At 39.3% G+C, this 22,022-nt stretch overlaps 1 protein-coding gene across 3 annotated transcripts in view; it reads right to left on the reverse strand.

Moving 5' to 3' along the window:
• The window catches only part of fhit (fragile histidine triad diadenosine triphosphatase), a 1,108,831-nt gene that overhangs the window by 819,088 nt on the left and 267,721 nt on the right, over positions 1–22,022 (reverse strand). For all 3 annotated transcript variants that reach the window (XM_043708211.1, XM_043708213.1, XM_043708212.1), the window contains one exon: positions 18,836–18,943. In XM_043708211.1, the coding sequence (XP_043564146.1) occupies positions 18,836–18,941 (106 nt within the window). In that variant the 5' untranslated portion in view covers positions 18,942–18,943. The remainder of the gene's footprint in view (positions 1–18,835; positions 18,944–22,022) is intronic.

Consider the following 22,022-nt stretch of genomic DNA (forward strand, 5'->3'; position numbering starts at 1 on the left):
TCACATCTACCGCTCTGCCCTCATCAATCTTCTTTGTTACTTCTTCAAAAAACTCAATGAAGTTTGTGAGACATGATTTCCCACGCACAAAGCCATGTTGACTATCCGTAATCAGTCCTTGCCTTTCCAAATACATGTACATCCTGTCCCTCAGGATTCCCTCCAACAACTTGCCCACCACCGAGATCAGGCTCCCTGTTTATAGTTCCCTGGCTTGTCCTTACCACCCTTCTTAAACAGTGGTACCACATTAGCCAACCTCCAGTTTTCCGGCACTTCACCTGTGACTATCGATGATACAAATATCTCAGCAAGAGGCCCAGCAGTCACTTCTCTAGCTTCCCACAGAGTTCTCCGGTACACCTGATCAGTCTTGGGGATTTATCCACCTTTACCCATTTCAAGACATCCAGCACTTCCTCCTCTGTAATCTGGACATTTTGCAAGATGTCACCATCTATTTCACTACAGTCTATATTAGATTAGATTACATTACAGTGTGGAAACAGGCCCTTCGGCCCAACAAGTCCACACCGACCCGCCGAAGCGAAACCCACCCATACCCCATACCCTTACCTAACACTACGGGCAATTTAGTGTGGCCAATTCACCTGATCCTGCACATCTTCATATCCTTTTCCACAGTAAGTACTGATGCAAAATATTTGTTTAGTATCTCCCGCATTTTCTGCGGCTCCACACAAATGCTGCCTTGCTGATCTTTGAGGGGCCCTATTCTCTCCCTAATTACCCTTTTGTCCTTAATGTATTTGTAAAAACCCTTTGGATTCTCCTCAATTCTATTTGCCAAAGATATCTCATGCCCCCTTTTTGCCCTCTTGATTTCCCTCTTAAGTACACTCCTACTTAATATTAAGTTGTGAATGAAAGGTGTGTGATTTATATATATTACCTTTTTTAGTGTTTGGATTTTAAACTCTTGACATGCGGGCATGGTCTATTTAAGTGATTTAACAATTAACTATGTCGGTCTTTTCTGAACTATGATTTTAAACCAATATGTGGCAGAGAGCAGATGACTGAAGGTGCCTTGAGGGTTAATGGAAATTTATATCAATATATTTTTAACAGTAGAACAAAAGCCATTAGGTTTGTAGAACCTAGGGACCCCATAGTCCACCTCACTCAGGGATCATCCGACCTCAGAGCAAAACTGATTTGCCTGGCATCATTCTATGCTCAGCAGCACCATCATGAGCAGTAACAACTGCTGGGATAATGAGTAGCCCAATCAATTAAAGTGCAGAAACAGCAGGATCGAGGCCGATGCAGGGTCACATGCTGGGAGGGGTAGCTCAGCCAGGAGTTTGGGATCGGATAATGCTTTGAAGACTAAATGGTGAGGGAGCCCCTGGGGGCCAGATCTTGGAGAACTGGCAGATTTTGAAAGGGGACCAATTATGGAGGCGCTCATTCCCCTCACAATTGGTGGTGGTGGTGGGGGGTGGGGGGCGGTTGGGGAGTAAGGTAAACTTCCCCACTGTTTGTGATCCCTTCCTTCCAGCTTCAAGATTACAGTCTAGGCCAGAAGTGGTACCCAAGCTGCTCACTCTAGACTTACCTGCCTTGTAAAACTGTAGACAGCCCTTGGAGGAAGGTTTTCAGCTGAAAGTCAGTGCCTTACTTCCTTATTGAAAGCTCTGTTGCCTTTAGCCTAACTTGAACCAACTGCCATTAACACATCAGTACTACAACTTAAAAGGGATATTTTCACTATAAAGCACCACAAGAATGTCTCCATGCTATTTGTGAGGAAAACATTTCTGAAGGGAAGTACAGGAAACAGTCCACAACTGTGCATCATTCTGTAATCTTACCCCAGCATCAAGGCCAAGAAGTTGGAGGTTGCCTTTTGGAATGCTTGTGGCTTTTGGGCTTCAGTGGAAATGCAAGTAATTTCACTAATCGAACTAAAGCTAGTTTATTCACTGTTCTAGCATTGGAACATATCCAAACGTTTTTGTGCCAAGGCAAAAGTAGCAATTTAAGATTAAGATAAGCCTGGAGTGACTCTTTCTCCAAAATCTGCACATGTTCCTTCAGTGCAGACATGAAATTATTCCTTCTATAAAAAGGCCCAGCTTTATGAATCCAAATTTTACAGAATGGCAATATTCAAAATTTTGCTACTCAAATTTTTAAATTTTATTAGAAATTAATGAATAATTTAGCAACAGAAACAAAACTTAGGAGCATGGCGTGAAATGAAAAATGAAAATGAAGTACAATAAAAAGATGCTACTCCAATCAACGCCATGTTGCTCAATGTGCTAGTGTTATAAATTATTAATCTGCAGTTTAAGTCACTGTTCATATTCAAGTGGAATAAGTAATTACACTGGCTTATTTATGACTGCCAGATTGTTTCATAAAAATATTTTCCAGATGTGCCATACAAACATTTGATAAATTCAATTGCCTTTCTCAAAGAAGTTGAGTATTTTAACAAGATTTTGTGAAGATAATATTAAAATTCACCTTATTACATTGTCATCATTATATTGCTGCTAATATGAAGGGTTGTTTCAACAAAATAGCATCAAATGTCTGGGCAACTAAACAAAGTCTGCTCTTTTTACCAAACTTACCCAAAATCATAAACATTCAAACTGGAAACATAGTCTTCACTAAATACAGAAGTGGTGGAGAGAAGGAGTATTATGGTTTAAATTTCACATTGCAAGGTTGAGGAAACTAAAACAAGTGAAATACAGAATTACTTTAAAAATTCTGATATGGTTATTAAACTTCTTTTCACAGCCTGACTTGAGGCACCAGCACGGTGGTTGAGACCTGACCTGTCACCTGATGGTGATATAATGATACTGTCACTGAAGAGTATTGGTTGGAGATTTTAATTTCTCCTATATCACCTGAGCCACCCAGACTGTAAAAGGCCTAAGTGAGGTGCAATTTGTCAAATGTGTCCAAAACAGTTTCCTAAATCAATATGTAGAGGGCCCTACTTGGGAGGGTGCAACACTGGACCTCCTCTTTGGAAACAAGGTCAGGCAAGTAATACAGCGCATTATCCTCCACCATTTCCGCCATTGACAGTCAGACCCCACCACCAAGGATATATTTCCATCCCCACCTCCATCTGTGTTCTACAGAGCCCATTCCCTCCATGATTACCCCCACCAATCCACCTTCCACACCCAGCATCTTCCCTTGCCACAGCAGGCAGTGTAAAACCTGCACCCAAACCTCTCCCCTCACCTCCATCCAAGGCCCCAAAGGATCTTTTCACAGATTTTCCTGCACATCCACCCACCCCATCTACTGGGTCCATTGCTCTTGATGTCGTCTCCTCTGCATTGAGGAGACAGGATTTCAACTCCCAGGTATTTCAGTAACACTTCAGGGACACATGCACCAAACAATCCCACCACCCTGTTGCCAATCACTTCAATTCCCCATCCCACTCCCCTAAGAACATGCAAGTCCTGGGCCTCTTCCACCGCAAAATCAAAGTCACCCGCCAAATGGAGGAAGTATGCCTCATCTTCCGCCTTGGAACCCTTCAACCACACGACATCAACATCGACTTCACTCATTTCCAAATCTTCGCCCCCACCACCACATCCCAGATCCAAATTTCCAACATGGCACCGCCCTCTTGACCTGTGCTACCTGTCCATCTTTCTTCCCATTTATCCGATCCACCCTCCCCACCAACCTATCATAGTTACTCCACACCTACATCCACCTATCACCTTCCACCTACCCTCCCCCAGTCCCAACCCCATCCCACACTTATCTCTCATGCCCAATTCCCCCTCCACACCCCTGATGAAGGGCTTATTGCCAAAATGTTGACTCTCCTGCTCTCTGGATACTTCCTGACTTGCTGTGGTTTTCCAGCGCCAAATTTTTCAACAAGTGACTGAAGTGTCAGTTGGAGAGTACTTTGGGTCCAATGTACATAACTCTCTTAGTTTTAAGAGAGTTATGAATAAAGATAGGACAGGTCCACAGGTTAAGGTACTAAATGAAGGAAGTGCCAATTTTGGGGCCATTCGGCAGGACCTAGCAGAGATCAATTGGATGAGTCTGTTTGAAGGAAAAAGAACAACTGGCAAATGGGAGGCTTTTAGAAGTGAGATATCAAGAGTCCAGGGACAGTATGTCCTTGTAGGGCGAAGGGAGAAGTTGACAGGTTTAGGGATCCCTGGTGATGAGGGATTATTGAGGCTCTGGTCAGGAAAAAGAAGATGGCACATATTGGGCTCAAGTGAATCCACAGGTAACTATAAAAAGTGTGGGAGTACACTTAGGACTAAGAGCATAGAATCCCTGCAGTGTGAAAACAGGCCATTTGGCCCAACAAGTCCACACTGACCCTCCAAAGAGTGTCCTACCAAGACCCATTCCCCTACCCTCTTATTCGACATTTCCCCTGACTAATGCACCTAGCCTACACATCCTGAACACCATGGACAAATTTGAATGGCTAATTCACCCACATGCTCATCTTTGGACTGAGAGAGGAAACCGGAGCACCCAGAGGGAACCCACACAGACATGGGGAGAATGTGCAAACTCCACACAGTTGCCCAGGCTGGAATTGAACCCGGTCCCTGGCACTGTCAGGCAGCAGTGCTAACCACTGAGCCACCATGCCACCAAGGTTAAAGACAATCCCAAGAGGTTCTAGAACTATATTATGACTAACTGGGTAGCTAGGGAAAGAATAGCTTCCCTTAAAGATCAGCATGGTTGTCTATGTGTAGAGCCACAGCAAATGCAGTAGATTGTTAATGAATACTTCTCCTCAGTGTTTCCTGATTAGATGATAATTGATGCTAATAAATAATGGAAACAAACGGGGATGTTTTGGACCATATACCTATTACCAGAGAGGTGTTTGCATCCTTAAAGTGCATTAAGGTGGATAAATCTCCTGGGCCTGATCAAGTCCATCCTCAGATATTGAGGGAGGCCAGGGAAAAAATTGCAGAGGCCCTTGCAGAGATGTTTGCTTCATCTTTAGCCACTGGAAGACTGAAGGATGGCTAATGGTGCTCCATTGTTTAAGAAAGGTAGCAAAGACAAGACAGGAAACTGCAGGCCAGTAAGCCTGACATCAGTGGAAGGCAAGTTGTTGGAGAGGATACTGAGGGACAGGATCAATCAACATTTGGATAATCAAGGTTAGATTAGGGATAGCATGGATGTGTGTGTGGGACATCACGCCTGACAAATCTCAGAGTTTTTCGAAGAGATAACCAAGAGGATAGATGAGTATAGAGCAGTTAATGTTGTCCATATGGACTTTAGTAAGGACTTTGACAAGGTCCCACACGGCAGGCTAGTCACGAAGATTAGGTCACATGGGATTCAGGGAGAGCTAGCTAATTGGAGACAAAATTAGCTTGATGGTAGGAAGCAGAGGGTGATGTGAGCTTGGAGTACAAGTACATAGTTCTTTGAAAGCAAAAGTAGACAGGATGGTGAAGAAGGTATTTAGAATGCTGGCCTTCATCAATCGAGACATTGAGTATAGGAGTTGGGACATTATGATACACTGTATAAATCATTGGTGAGGCCTTAGTTGGAACATTGTGTATGGGTTTAGTAACCCTGTTATAGGAAAGACATTGTTAAATTGGAAAGCGTAAAAATAATATTTATGAGGATGATGCCAGGATTAGTAGGTCTGAGTTATAGGAAGAGGTTGGCCAGGAGAGGTCTTTATGCCTTGGAACGTGGGAGAATGAGGGTGATCTTATAGAGGTGTATAAAATCATGAATAGGGCATAGATAGGGGAATGCAGATAGATATTTTCCCAGGGATGGGGAATTGAAAACTCGAGGGCATAGGTTTAAGGTGAGAGGGGAATGACTTAAGGAGGACCTGAGGGAAAATATCTTCACACAGAGAGTGGTGCACATAAGGAATGGGCTGCCAGAGAAAATGGTTGAGGCAGGCACAATAGTAATATTTTTAAAACATTTTGATCAGGAAGGGTTTAGAGGGATATGGACCAAATGAGGGCAAATGGAACCAGCTGAGTGGGCTCCATGGTCAGCATGGACCAGTTTGGGCTGAAGGGCCTGTTTTCATGCTGTATTACCATATGACTCTAAGTAGAAACCAGGAAGCCCAGGCTAGCATCCTGGGGACGTGACTTCAAATCTACCATGGTAAAATTTGAATTCAATTTTTTTATTTAAAACTGGAATTCAAAAATAGTCTCATTCATAGTACCTGTGGAACTGTCATTGACTGTTGTCAAAATCTATTTGGTTCACCAATGTCCTTTAGGGAAGAAAGTCTACTATTATTACTTGGTCTGGCTGACCTGAGACATGAGATCCACAGCAATCTGGCTGACTCTTCACTGCTCTCTGATATGTGCTCCTAGAAAAGAATAAATCAAAAACCTCTTTGCACTGATTCTGGATAATATTTATATACAGCCTGTCATGGTCCTAATGAATTGATTCTCTCCACTGATGTTTCCTGACCCATTGAAGATTTCTACTACTTTCAGCTTTTAGTACAAAATAAAGGTCTATTTATCTAGAATGTTGCATTCAATTAGAAGCATCTCAGATTAGCTGGACATGGCGAGGTTAGGGGAAGCAATTCAGGATGGTGATGTGAAACAGCTGAAGCTTGTACAACCGACTAGCTTTTCCAGACCTTCATTTTAATCGATATTTTCCAGTGAACCCAAGATCTTCTCCATTCTATCCTTGTCAATAGTTACTTGGCCCATTTAAAATTCAAAAATTGTATTATTTGCCTTTCTTTCGGTATATGCAAGGATACAAACTCCATAGTTATGAGTTCTTGTGGCATAGTGGTAGTGTCTGACCTTTGGGCCAGAATGTCAGGGGTAAAATCCCACCTGTTTCAGAGATGAGTAATGACATCTTCAAACAGGTTGATTAGGAAATATCTACAAGCTTCACTGTCACAGTTTATAAACTCGAATACAACTTGGGCGTCATAACTTACTGACTGATTGACAGTCCTTTGAGTGCATGACCTTGAATGTTGGGAACCAACATTCTCACTAAATTGCTGAGAATCTGAGAAGAAATCACACAGAAAATGTGCTTTTATAAATATTACACAAACAGAAGCATTAAAAAACAAACAGTGACTGCATGGCAAAATACTGGTCACACACAAGAGTGAAATTTTAAGGGGGACATTGTCTCATGTGAAGCTCATTTTATTGAGAAAGGCAGTTGTCTATTTGTAGCTTTATTTATCAAAGAGCACAAACACAAATATATTGCAATGCATTAAAGTGTGTATTTTTCACATATCAATCCTAAATAAATAAAACTAACTCTGCTCTGATTTTGTTGAATGGTGAACAGGTTCATGTGACTGTATGGTCTATACCAATTTGTTGTATTCTTATGTAACATCACAAGTTTAAGCCTTTGTTCTTATTTGATATTAACTCAGACCACCTTGTTCAGAGAAAGGAGAATTCATATGACAGCATGCTTTATGTTCCTGCAGGCAGTATACAGAATTAAGTTGCTCAGTCATGATCCCTGAGTTTTTAATTGATTATTAAGATAGATATTCTGATTGCAAAATGTCTGTTTATAGGTGATGCTGAATCTTTTAAAAAATCTAGTGTAAAAACAGTAAATTTTACAAATGATAAAAGTTTATGATTTATCATTTGATAAAAAATTCTGCCTACTGCACACTAAAATTGCCATTGAGCAGACGTTAGCATAGCAGCTGATTCAGCAGCATCTGCACATGGTAGACTTGAACACTCTATCTTAAAATAATTCCAAATTTGGTGAAATCTGACGTGGCTTAAATCAAAAAAACGTAAAGATAGATTTAAAGATTTTGCATCAAGCTATCTAAGTTATACCTGTATATATACATATATTGATTATTAAACTTCTATAGTATCAAGTGGCTGAAAAACCCAACAAAAGTAAAGATTAAAAAAAGTGAAAGAATAAGAATTTTAAATCTAAGAACAGCTTCTAATTAAAGAATGATAATAAAGACAAAAATGGCAAGACAGTGATATATCTCAAGGACTAAATGACTTCTAAGCCAGGAATTTAAAGTAAGGAAGAATATTACAGATGCATGAACTAAATTTCTCTCGAATCAGGAACAAATGGTTCAGGTATTTTCTTTAACCTCCACCTTTTCAAAGTATTATGGATGGACATCAAATGCTGGCCTTGCTAATGTCAGATAGTTCTTTGAATGAATAGTAATAAAAAGTGCTCTTCCCTTTGCTACTTCAAGAAAGGTAAAAGAGGGAAAACTAGGGAATTGTAAACTAGTTAGCTTCATACCAGCTGTTGGAGAATTGCTCGAGATTATAATAAAAAGACAGGCTAGTTAAAAAGCTTGAAAATTTTCAGCTTAGCAAAGAGCAAACATGAATTTGTAAAGGTCATATCATGGCAAATAAAGCTTACTAAATTTTTTGATAAATAACAAGATGAGAGGGTATCATTTGCATGAAATAATACAATGCAGCCAATGAGGTTTATTCTGAGAGACTGTGTGCTGAAGTTATTGCTTGTGGAGTTGAGGGCAAATTATTGTTGACTGGCAGGAGGCAGAATGAAGAATCAATAAGCAGGTACTCCAATTGGCAGGATACAGCCTGCAAAACATTTCAAAAGTCTGTTAGCATCTCAACTACTTATTAACAACGTAAAGGATGGAATCCAAGTTTGCTAATGACACAAATGTATGGGGCCTAAAATTACAAAGTGAAATAACTAAATTAAGTAAATAGACAAAATTGACAGTTGGATTTCAAAAGGAGCAACTGAATCATCTAGTTTGAACCAAAATATACATATCATTGTACTTTCTAAAGTTCAGAAGTTGAGGAATTGAAAGTCCAAAGAAACTTGGGGTCCATCTACATAGATTGCTTAAATGCCATGGACATTTAAGTAATGCAAAAGGACTTGGGGGTACTTGTGCAGAAAACACAGAAAGCTAACACATAGGTGCAGCAGATAATTGCGAAGGCTAATGGAATGTTGACCCTTATTTCAGCAGTGGGGGCGAGGTGGAGTTTGGAGTATAAGTGTGGGGAAATCTTATAAAAACGTACGAGGTGCTGGTGAGGTTATATCTGGAGTTCTGAGAGTAATTTGTATCCCCTTATTTAAGCAAACATATTATTTCAAAAGAAAGAATCATTAGGATGATCTCCAAGCTGGAGGGATTGTCTTATTCGCAAAGGTTAAATGGGCTAGGATTCTACTCACTGGAGTTTAGAAGAATGAGGGGTATTCTCATTGAAACATATAAAATTCTAAGGGCTTGACAGGATAAACGCCAAGATGATGCTTTCCCCTTATGGGAGAGTTTAGGACCAGAAGGCATGGTCTCAAAATCAAGGAGGAATTCCTCCTCTATGAGAGTTGTGTCTTTGGAGCTCCTCGCTCCAGACAGCTAGAGGGGCAGAGTTCCTGTGTATACTTAAGGCTGAGATAGATGGATTCTTGATCAGTAGGGAATCAATGGTTACAGGGAAAAGGCAAAGAAAGTGGATGTGAGAAGTGTCGGATCATACATGATCCTACTGAACAGTGGAACAAGCTCAAGAAGCTGGACAGCCAAATCCTGTTCCTATTATTTATGTCATAGAGGCCTACAAAATTCTCACCAGACAATTAGACAAAACATAATGTTCCTGATGACCAGGAGTACAGAACCAGAGGTCACAGTTTAAGGATATGGGTAGCCATTTAGGACTGAGTTGAGAAAAAAATTCTTCACCCAGAAAATGATGAGCTTGTGGAATTCTCTGCCACAGAAAGAGATTAAAGCCACAACAGTGAACATTTTCAAAGAATAGTTAGATATAATTCTTCAGGCTAAAAGATTGAAAAAGTACAGGCAGAAAGGTGGAACACTACACTGAGTTGGATGATCAGCCATGACCAGATAAAAGGTGGATTAGGCTTGGAGGGCTGAATAGCCCACTCCTGCTCCTGTTTTCCGTGTTTCCATGTTCAGTTAGTGACTTCTTTTTCCAGAAGGAAGCAAGTGAAGTGTGCATGTAGTTTCCCCTGTGGTACAAAGTACCAATGACTACACATTTTGTTCTACAGGCATTGCAGCTAAATGTACCTTGACCAAAATGCATTCCATTCTCTAACATATAGTAAGCATGACCAGGGCATCATGTATGTACGATTATCCAGGCAGAGTCAGTCCAATATGCTATCAACATTTGAACCTGATTCACAATGTGAAGATCCTGCTGCAATGCCAATAAATGAGCTAAGAATGTAAGAGTGAGGTCAAGCAATGGCATTCCATCATAATCAGCCTTGTGTTTCTTTTCTATTTTATGTTCCTGCAACATTGCTTGGCTCAGTAATAGTTCTTGGGCATCTGAAAGGATAAAGATACAAAGGTAAGTCTTGATGAGGAGATTTGGGAAAAGCAAAAGGTGCACACTTAAGCCATGGCGAGCTTGGGAATCAGAAGATATTGTGCAAGGAAAGGGAAATGGAATGCAAACTATTTAGGATTCTTGCAAGAGGCTAGGGTTCATTAGTGGTCATTGCAATGTTGAAGATTACTGACCCCTCCATCAGGGCAAGGACATGCAGTCATTACATGTTTCCCACCAGTTAGTTGCTGCTGCTTGCAAGAACGAGATATGCGTCAGTGTGTTTCATTGATGTGCCTATAATTGTTGAACACCTGACAGCATGTGCATGTGTATGATGTGGATGTGAGGGTAGCAATGGAGCTCCAAGACACTGAAACTATGAATGCTAGGCATGAATCATTGAACAAAATTGTTGATGGATGCAGTAGAATGAGCCATACAAGATTAGAGATATAGTTGGTGGCTTTCAAGATTTACTCACCAATCTAGATTACTCACATTTGGTCAATGAACTTTTCTTTGGCATTGCATCCAGGTCCTCAGGCCTACAATGCTGGTATTCATCTTCTCAGCCATCAGTTTATGTTACCTTCTTAAATGTATATCAGGGAGCCCAGTCTCTCTGAAAATTGAGGATCTCTCTCTCTTCCTGTTAGCTTGCAGCATTGAGTTCTCAAATGCTTAATTGGAAAATAGGAATTTGAAAAGACAGATGGTGGTGGTGGGTTGGCAGCATTGGGCACAGAGTGGAGAGACTACGGCAATGAGGGGGGAAGAGGGAGAGATTTCAAGATGGTGTAGTCAGTAACAGGAAACCTGAAAGGAGGGACAAAACTTTAACAAAGGAAGATGAATATAATCTGTAGACTGGTGGGAAAAGTAGAAAAACAGAATACTCGAACAAAGAAGAGCCTGAAAAGTGTTGATATTCAAAGTGTGGAACTTTGATGTCCTTGATAATAGCTCACTAAAATTAACATGCAGATATAACAAACATTCAGGAGGGTAAGTGACGTGTTAGTCTTCATTACAAAGAGATTGGAATACAGATTAAAGATGTTTTCTTCCAATTATATGGTTGTAAACCAACACTTGCAGTACAGCATACATATTTAGTCTCTTTACTCGAGAACCTGCCATAGAGAGTCTGTAAAGAAGGAATGCATTAGACTAACCTTGGATTGTAAGAATAGAAACATAAAATTATAAAGGGGATTGATGTGAGCACAGTGTTCTGCTACTATACTGATCTTAGGTTATTTAATCAAAAACTCTTTTTAAAAACATGAGCAATAGGGAAATGGGCTGGGGCTGTTTCCCTGGAGCGTCAGAGGCTGAGGGGTGACCTTATAGAGGTTTATAAAATCATGAGTGGCATGGAGAGGATAAATAGACAAAGTCTTTTCCCTGAGATGGGGGGAGTCCAGAACTAGAGGGCAAAGGTTTAGAGTGAGAGGGGAAAGATGTAAAAGAGACCTGAGGGGCAACTTTTTCACACAGAGGGAGCTGCCAGAGGAAGTGGTGGAGGCTGGTACAATTGCAACATTTAAAAAGCATGTGGATGGGTATATGGATAGGAAAGGTTTAGAGGGATATGGACCAGGTGCTGGCAGGTGGGACTAGATTGGGTTGGGATATCTGGTCGGCATGGACGGGTTGGATGGAAATGTCTGTTTCCATGCTGTACATCTCTATGATTCTATGACTCTAAGACACTCCATTTAAATTGATTTGTTTAAAAGCTAATTTTATTTGGTTCTGGGAGAAAGCTACCTGCATGGGATCAATTTTAAATTGATTGCGTTGAGAAGTTGATTTTATTAGCTTTAACACCAAAATGGTGGGCAGTCAAGACTCATCTAAGATCATAGCCCAACATTATCTCTGAAAAATGAATCAATCCACTTATCTGCCATGAACCTTGAAGTCTGTTTACAAAATCGTGAAGAATATATTTTAAAGACAAGAGAGAAATGCACAGTCAAATGATGAAATGCTGCAGGGGTTCACTGGCAAATAACAAAATGTTGCAAGGGCCATATTGGTTGAGGAAGAATTCCTTTAATTATGGAACTTTAGAATGTGGTAAATCACATGGTGCAAGCTGTTTCAATAGCATGAAAAATATTGCAGTGTGGAAAAAGTTCTACAAATTAAGAAAGTAAAAGTATAGACTGAAAACAGGAAGAGTACTTCAATGTATCAAGGGGACAAGCAGTTATGCATTTGATATATATATATATATATATACACACACACAGAGAAATTCTGATAAGAATTTAGCAAATGAACTATGAGTGTATAAAGGGTTCTGCAAATTACATGATACACCACGCTCAAGAAAGTATGAAATTCAGGAGCAATTTCCATGATTTAAATTACTAAGTTTCAAAAGCACTATTTTTGTTATGGTCAGAATTGGTGCATAATTGAAAATGCAAAATTCAATCAATGGTCTTGCAAACTGTCAACCATTGACATGGCAGTAGAAAGAAACTGGGGACCTCTTTGAGAGAAAGGGGTTAAATAGGGAAGGAGCTAAGCAAGTTACAGGAGTGTACAAATCTGATGATAACAATATGTCACTTTCCTTCTGTCTCTGCTCAATGTTTGATCCCTAATAGAGCCAAAACCAGAAGGTCCTGTGGACCAGCAACCATGGTCCCAAATCTAGACATTGTAAATTTACTCATAGCCAGAGAAATCAGGCCTGACAGAAAATTGGCCACGCTATATTAAACAGCAGTTACGGAAAACACTGCCAGTCAAAGAAGTCACAAAGGTTCAGGGGGAGCCAGTTACCATCAGCCTAAGTTTGTGCATTGGAAAAATTTGAATCAGAGTTCCTGCCAGTGCCTGAGGCCATGTACTTCAGATCTCCCCGGCAGAGCAACAGTGAAATGTGAAAGAGAGCCAGCTGTAAATCAGAGACGAAGGAGATTGTAATGGCCCAACCTGATTACGTAGATTATTGTGGATAATATCCTTTCTGAGATGGATAGAGCTGGATAGCCAGTAAGTATTGGGGAATGCGGAAGATGCTCTTTTTTTGTAAGGAATATTTTGTTATGAAATGCAAGTTGAACTACAAACTGACGTCCGTGTCTCTTTGTTTGCCTCACCAACAAATGCTGAAAATGTGTTGCTGGAAAAGCGCAGCAGGTCAGGCAGCATCCAGGGAACAGGAGAATCGACGTTTCAGGCAGAAGAAGGGCTTATGCCCGAAACGTCGATTCTCCTGTTCCCTGGATGCTGCCTGACCTGCTGCGCTTTTCCAGCAACACATTTTCAGCTCTGATCTCCAGCATCTGCAGACCTCACTTTCTCCTCACCAACAAATGCGCTTGGTAAAGTGTTTTTAATGAATAAATTGATCGGTGTCCAATTCACGGACAACAGTCCTCAGGCTCCAGCATTATGTAGCAAGTGGGATGTTAAAATCATAGCCAAAAGAAGATCTCAGCTTATGATTTTATCCAACACAGAGCAATCCATTCAATCAATATCCCATGTTCAGTGTACAGAATGTACCCATATCTGGGTCGGATGCTTTTCAGCGGGTCGGTGCAGACTCGATGGGCCAAATGGCCTCTTTCTGCACTATATGGATTCTATGATTCTCTGGCTAAAAGCTCATGACAGTAGGCTCTGGAAAGAAATGATTCAGTGTAGAACATTGTGCTAAGTTTAACAATCTAAATAAATGACAGTAACTTAAATCCAAAGGTGATCTTACCAACAGTCTAGACTCAAAATTCTTCCAAGATTTTTTGGCAACAAACCAGCTTCATCCAAGACCCACCACCATCCGTAATACGAGAATAAAATTAAATCATGCCACATATCAAGCAAAGTAGGAGATTTTACCATTAACTTCAGATAATATCTTAACCACATAAATCTATTATAATTACTTCTCATTCACAGTTTTAAGATGGCTTCAGTGTTTGCTACAAATATCAATTCGGAAGCAAAACACACTCTAAACCAAGATTTTTTTTGCTCTGCAACTATTCTTTTATTGATGTCCTTGCAGGATATCAGCTTCGAACAGCTTACCAAATGCAGCAGCATCTTCACACCTACCATATTTTTTATTGCACATGACACAGACCATAATGGTTGTATTGATATTGATATGTACAATGCTGGCCAGATACCAGAATTTTTACGGTACCTATCCCAGCATAAAGAATACAACATTTGTTAATGCAGTGCCTGATTGCAGACATATCAGGGAATCTCTCAAACTATTTTTAATTTGCATTTTCTATTTTGAATTTAGTGAACAATCCCTTTGAAGTTCTGATATTCAAAATCTGGGAAATTTCACTAACTTTCTTCCCTTATATAAAAGAAACAATTCTGTTTGAATCAAGATTATTGTAATATTCAGAGCAAAGATGTGATTCAAAAAAAGATGCCAAAGGCTATTGGAAAACCTTTGACGATTCATTAATATTAATAAAATATGAATACTATATTCTTTAGCTATTGACAAAGATTTAGATTGATCCTCAGAATTGTAATCTTTATATAGATAAATGTATCAAAAGATTTAGAGAGTAAGCTGCAGGAAAACACACAAAGTGAGACACACAAAGTGATTAGAAGGAAGTGTGGTTGGAAAAGAGGAGTAAGAACTTTTGTTTCTGAGATGCCCTTGCAATCTCACATGGGTAGCACCCAGGGTGTCATGCAACAACTTTGTTTTAAAAAATGTAATATTACACTTTAATGTAATCCATGGCGGAAGTGCTAAATTGCACTACGTTATGATATTTTTCAGTGAAATTGTCTACATAGAAGGAACACAGATGGGGCAGAACCTTCAACTTTAGTGCAGGTGTAAAATAAGTGGCATTGAATCAGTCATCCATTGAATATTGTGTCTGATTTTCCTTACTAAGACAATGGAAACATAAATCATGGAGTGCATAATAGGTGACTATTTATCTACTGAACACAAGTACTCAAAAGGTTACAAGCAAAATTGAAAACAAACAAGAAGACAATGAGTTGCAATATGTCAGCCTACCAACTGGAGTCCAGTTTCTGAACATAGTCTTTATAAGCAGTGTACCACATCAAACTCTATAGATGATCTATTTAAAATTTCCATGAATACATTTTCTATGAAAGAAACTAAATAAACCTCTCCCAGTATAAATAGAGATTTCTCCAGCAAGTGAAAGACAGTATCATCTCATGTGTACTTCATTTCCAGTCACCTCCAAAAGTACAGTTGCTGTGCATGTTGAAACTAAAGGCATGTGAAAACTAAATTCGTGCACTGTTTCATATTTAATATTTTCTGTGCAGCAATACATTAGGAACTCACCTTCTACAAATATAAACCGATTTCTAGCACTTGAAAACAAAATTAAAAGAAATAAGAATAACAAGAATTGCTGAGGTCACAAGGCAGCATTGAACTACTGCGAACAGTTTATCTGATAACAGCATATATGGTTGCAGTGTATTGTTTGGGAAAACAAGAAGACTTTGTTCTTAGAAAGAATGGTACAGGAAGGACATTCTAATGGCCCAACTGAAACACGTGGATCATTGTGGATAATATCCTTTCTCAGATGGATAGAGCTGGATAGAGAGCAAACATTGGGGAATATTGGAAATTCCTGAAGAAGGGCTTATGCCCGAAATGTCGAAATTCCTGAAGAAGGGCTTATGCCCGAAATGTCGATTCTCTTGCTTCTTGGATGCTGCCTGACCTGCTGCGCTTTTCCAGCAACACGTTTTTAAGCTCTGATCTCCAGCATCTGCAGTCCTCACTTTCTCCGAGAATATTGAAAATGCTCATTTTTTTGTAAGGAATATTTTGTTAATATAATGAAGGTGGCAAAGGGGTGACGGTCATTCTGGCATTATGAATAACTGGCTGAAATGGTTCAGACAGATGACTGGTACACCATAGACTTACAACCCCCAAAATAAGATATATCAACGGGGATAGAAGAGAGTGAAAGAGAGAAATTCCAAGAAAACAGGCCATCACCCTCTTGGGAGAAGACCAAAGATTCCAGTGGAGATCAAAGATTGTTACCACCAAAGACTTGGTGAGATTTCATCACTCCAAATAGTAGGGGCCCAATGCCTCTGATTCTCTATTCTACAGAAAAGTTTGCAGATCAGTAAAGCCTTCTCATTTGTGACCAGTATTGTATTTCCTTTCTTATTCCATTTAAATAATGCACGGCACCTAAACTGCTACTTCTTAACAAACTCAATTAAACTAACTGAAAATTGCCTACAAATGCTCAACTGCCTATATTCGGTGACTGTGATCACAAACTCCAAAAAATCTGTGTAGCTGCAGCAAATTTACTGCAGCAAATTGTAAATAGGTCTGTTTTGCTTTATGGCAGCATAAACCATAAGTGGAATAAAAGAAATTATCATAACACTTGAGAACCACTGGCATTTACTCACTAAGATCAACAATTGTACCATAACTAAAGCTTAGACATTGTTCATACTAAAGACAAATGACAGAAGTAGGCTTTGATCATAATCATTCAATAAAGTGACTTTACACAGATTTTGTTTGCCAATACCTTGAAAAGATTCTAGTGTTGACTGTGCAATATAAGTTTCCTCATAACTTTCACCAGTTTCCTCATTTCCCCTCACCCCACCTTATTTCAGATCCAAACTCCCACCTCGGCACCAGCCTCATGACCGGTCCATCTTCCTTCCTACCTATTACCCCTACCTCCATCTACATATTGTACTCTCAGCTACCTTACCCCTGGCCCCATCCCCCTCTGATTTATCTCTCAACACCCCCTCCACCAGCCCACAAACCTCATTCCTGATGAAGGGCTCTTGCCCGAAATGTCGATTCTCCTGCTCCTCAGATGCTGCCTGACCTGTTGTGCTTTTCCAGCACCACACTCTTGGCTGTGCAACATACAGTCATAGCGATATATAGCATGGAAACAGATCCTTTGGTCCAACTTGTCCATGCTGACTAGATATCCTATGTAAATTTAGTCCCATTTGACTGTGGCATCATTTCTGAGACAGTATTAATTCCTTTCTTTCTGAAAAATTGAATAACTTTTAAGTGACATTAATGCCCATATCTTTAACCTCTCTCCATTTTCACTGGAAGTATTGGTATCACTTTATCCAGTGACAAAAGAATGAAAGTGGGAAGGAAGCAGATAGCAACAAGTAGAAAAGTAATTCTACTTGACTTCTAATTGTTCCAAAGAATTAAATTTCATAATACAATACTTCTGATAAAATCATCAGATCTTCAATTCACTATGAGCTTGGACATAGGAAATCAGGTTATCCATAATGATAGGATCAAAACTTCTGAATGTACTGTAATCTACTGAACCTTGACGAACATCTCCATCCAAGATGTTGTTTGCCAACTTCCTGTAAAGGTTCCAATGTTGACTCTGCAACAATTTAGTGTAATGTCTGAACTCAGTAATTAATTCCTTCACATCAGAAATTATATTGTTAACTTTTGGGTCACTATAGTGGTCACAACTTCAACCAATCTTTAACTCGACTTATAGAGTACTTGCAACTGTTAAACCTTCATGGTTAGCCAAAATATTGCCTCCTGTAAGGAAGCAAAGTTGTGAGTCAAACTGCACTAACATCAAATACAGTATGAAGGCATCTACTACCGAGTATAGATGCAGATAAAAGAATATTTTAAGAGTGTAGAAACATGAATTACGGTCAGCAACAGGATTTTCTTTCAACATATACCTCACATGTTTCAAGATTTACTGCAGAAAATTGTAAATAGGTCTGTTTTGCTTTATGGCAGCATAAACCATAAGTGGAATAAAAGAAATTATCATAACTTGAGAACCACTGGCATTTAATCACTAAGATCAACAATTGTATCATAACTAAAGCTTAGACGTTGTTCATACTAAAGTAAGAGAAGTGAGATACTTCAGTCGACAAATGACAGAAGTAGGCTTTGATCATAATCATTCAATAAAGTGACTTTACACAGACAGGAAATTGGGAACACCTAAAATACAAAATATATTGAAATTAAACTTTTAATAATATTGCTTTGGAGAATGATTGACACATCTTGCTCATCCCATTTAGATAGCTTGATCAGAACAGAAAATAATCATATTTTCTTGGATACCGAAGTCATAAAGAATATATTCTTTAAATTTATTTCATTTTTCACTCTACCTAATTGTGCTGTGACTTATCCCTGGGAGATGCTGCTGGGCAATAAGTCCAAAGATTCTAATACATTACAAGAATATATAACATTTCAATGACATACAAATGAAGTATTGCTTTCTTTATATAATTAAGGCATTCAAAGCAAAAGCTTACCTGGTCTAGGATTCACCACTGACTGATGATCAACCTTCCACTATGAAGACCAAGAGGTTAAAGCTCTGCTTTAAAAAGGATACGTCCAGGAACCACTGGCTTCCTATTCACTAGTGCAAAGGATAGTTCAGTTTGGAGAAAGATTACAGAGGATTTGATGATATGTTGTCCAAATCTAAAGGTCGCCATGTCTACAAATGAAAAGGAATAAAACGGGAGAAATGCAAATCAGAAAAGCAAATGCTATTTAGAATAGCAAGAAACTTAACTAAACTAGCCATATAAATATTGTGGATGCAAGAGCACTTCAAAGGTTGAGAACTTTGACATGAATAACTCATCTCTTGACTCCCCAAAACCTAACGACTCTATAGGACGACTGAATACACTTCAGGAGAGTGATGAGATGATTTCAACTTGGTTGGGTGAGTGCATGTCCAACATTAAAGAAGCTCTATATAGTCTGGGGCAAAGCAGCTCTGTCCAATCAAAACTTCAAATTTCATTCTCTTCACTAATACCATAGTGACAAAAGACATGGCATTTACAAAGATTGACTGCAGCAACTCAACAAGGTTCCTTCGATATCATCTTTCAATCCCACGATCTCTAACAGTTGCACAAGTGCAGCAAATGCGTGGGTACACCACGCTCACCTCCAGGCCCTGAACCATGCTGAATTGCAACAGTATTGACATTCCTTCATTGCTATGTCAAGATCTTGGAACTCTCTTCTTAACAGAACTGTCAATGTAGGGGAGAAAGTGAGGACTGCAGATGCTGAAGATCAGAGCTGAAAATGTGTTGCTGGAAAAGCGCAGCAGGTCAGGCAGCATCCAACGAACAGGAGAATCGACGTTTCGGGCATAAGCCCGAAAGAAGGACTTATGCCCGAAACGTCGATTCTCCTGTTCCTTGGATGCTGCCTGACCTGCTGAGCTTTTCCAGCAACACATTTTCAGAACTGTCAATGTACTTAATCAAGACAGATTGTATCATTTGAAGGCAACAGCTCACTACCACCTGAAAGATGATCAGAGAAGAGCAACAAAAGAATTGCTACATTAAGATTTACTCAGCTTATCTAAAAACAAATGATGGTACTGTAATCATGTGCTGCAATACATTGGATGAAAATATTCAGGCTAATATTTAGAACAAAAAACGCTTAATTTAGTGTTGCATCATTGTGCGAACATTTTCTTTGTTGGCGACAAGTAATGTTGGCAAAAAAAAGCAATAAATCAATTTCTCTGAGAAGATAAAAGGATAATCAATGGGAACAGTTTCTCTCTGAAATAAGAGAATCTAGGAATTTCCATGACTGTGATTAAAATAAAGTGTATTGCCCTTTGTTGTTCCAGATCGCCGAATGTATTTATTTGAATATTACCTGAAACTTAAGAATCTGAAAAATGTCCATAAAGTAATTCACTTTGTATAATGCACTGAAATAATGCTAGTGACTTGATACTCACACTGTTTTGAAAATAAATCCTCACTGCAAAAATACATGCAAGTAACTTCATAAATATTTTTTGTCAGTTTTCCATTCAAAGAACAGGGTTTCTGAACCACTTTATTTAATATGCACTAGGTACCCATGGCTACTGGAAATTCCAATCAATAAACTTTGGCATTTTCAGTCAATATTTGCACAAGTTTCTTTCACACAAATTGAATCCAATGTGGTATATTACAATTGGGTTAATCATATTTAATAATTTGCCAAAAAAAAAAGTGATTTGAAATAAAATACATTTCCATTTATAAACACATGCAATGCTCAGGAATCTGTCAAGCATTATTAATTTCCTGCACAGTACTTTGTAATTTGACATTTGTTGCAAGACAATTCAAAGACATTTTTCATTCAGACATTTGCAGAGTTTTTTTTCACAGCATATCTAAGGGTAGACCAGTAGAACAGGAAAAATTGACAAGATAGTTACTAATGAAAAGAGAACTTCACACAAAAAAAAATCCCTTACTACTAAATATTGATATTTGGATGTATTTGGAAACTTTTGATGAATTTCAATTAGTTATTTATTTTCTGAAAGGGTTAAAACAGAACTTAACAGAAAATAGAATAAGGTAGCCAAGATCTCAGATCTTGAAAACAGTGGTTAGTTTGCTCTTTCATCTACTTCCACATACGTAAAGTCACCAACAGTATGCATAAACTAGCTAGCAAGAGCATAAGGAACAGATAGGAGTGGATCATATAGACGCAGTCGTCTCCTCCTCCATTCAAAACAAAAATCCACCTCAGCCTTAAATCTGTTCAATGAGGATTCACAACTCTTTGCGAGTAATTTTCAGACAAAATGAAACGCATATTACGAGCAGTTATTGGGAAATATAGCTTGAAACCCAGCTTTTTTTCTCTCTGAATATTTTCAACATATTTTAACGATGTGATCTTCAAATACACTGATTCTTTTCAGTGTCACATGCAAAGTTCTTCAGTCCTGGACCCCAGTTTAATATTTTAAGCACGAGCAGCAGCGGAGCTAGGACGAACTCGGAAGACTGCAGATAAGGTAAGGCAGTTTTTATTCAATTACTTACCGGTAGCAGGCAGTGGTGTTTTTCTCTTTCACAGAAGGAGCGGGAGCAGCGGAGGTAGTGACGGGGACCAGAGGGGTAGCCGGGAAGGTAAGCAGTGAGTATAAATACTCACCCTTCGACGCCAACGGCCATTTTAAGTGTGAGCAGCAGCGGAGAAGGAGCGGGAGCAGCGGAGGAAGTGACGTGGACCGGTGGGGCAACCGGGAAGGAAAGCAGTGACCGTCTATATCAGCAAGGCGGATAAACCCGGGACTCTATGACTGTAGTGTCTCCCACCTGCCCTCCTCCTCTAACCTAGTTAATAAGTAGGAAGAACGGGAGCGACGACCAGGGGACTGCCGGTAATATATCTGGGCAGCGGTTGAACACGTGTTGTGTCTCCCACCCCTCCCACCCTCCTCTAACCAAAAATAGGATTCTGGTTTGTTAAGGTAAGGATTTTCTATTTCTTTATCGGTAAATGGTTAAAAATTTACTTTTTATGGTTTATCTATTAATTGGTTTTTAGAAAAAGACTATAGCAGAGAGGTATCAGAAAGTATTTTAACTCAAACCTATACAAAGTAATAAAGTAATTAACTAAGCAGAGATGGCTGGGCAGGTGAGGTGCTGTAACTGTATGATGTGGGAGCTGGCTGATCCCATTGTGAATGGCAGTGACCACATCTGCAGCAAGTGTTGGTTGCTGGAAGAACT

The sequence above is a fragment of the Chiloscyllium plagiosum genome, chromosome 18 (genome assembly GCF_004010195.1).
Source record: "Chiloscyllium plagiosum isolate BGI_BamShark_2017 chromosome 18, ASM401019v2, whole genome shotgun sequence".
Lineage (NCBI taxonomy): Eukaryota > Metazoa > Chordata > Chondrichthyes > Orectolobiformes > Hemiscylliidae > Chiloscyllium > Chiloscyllium plagiosum.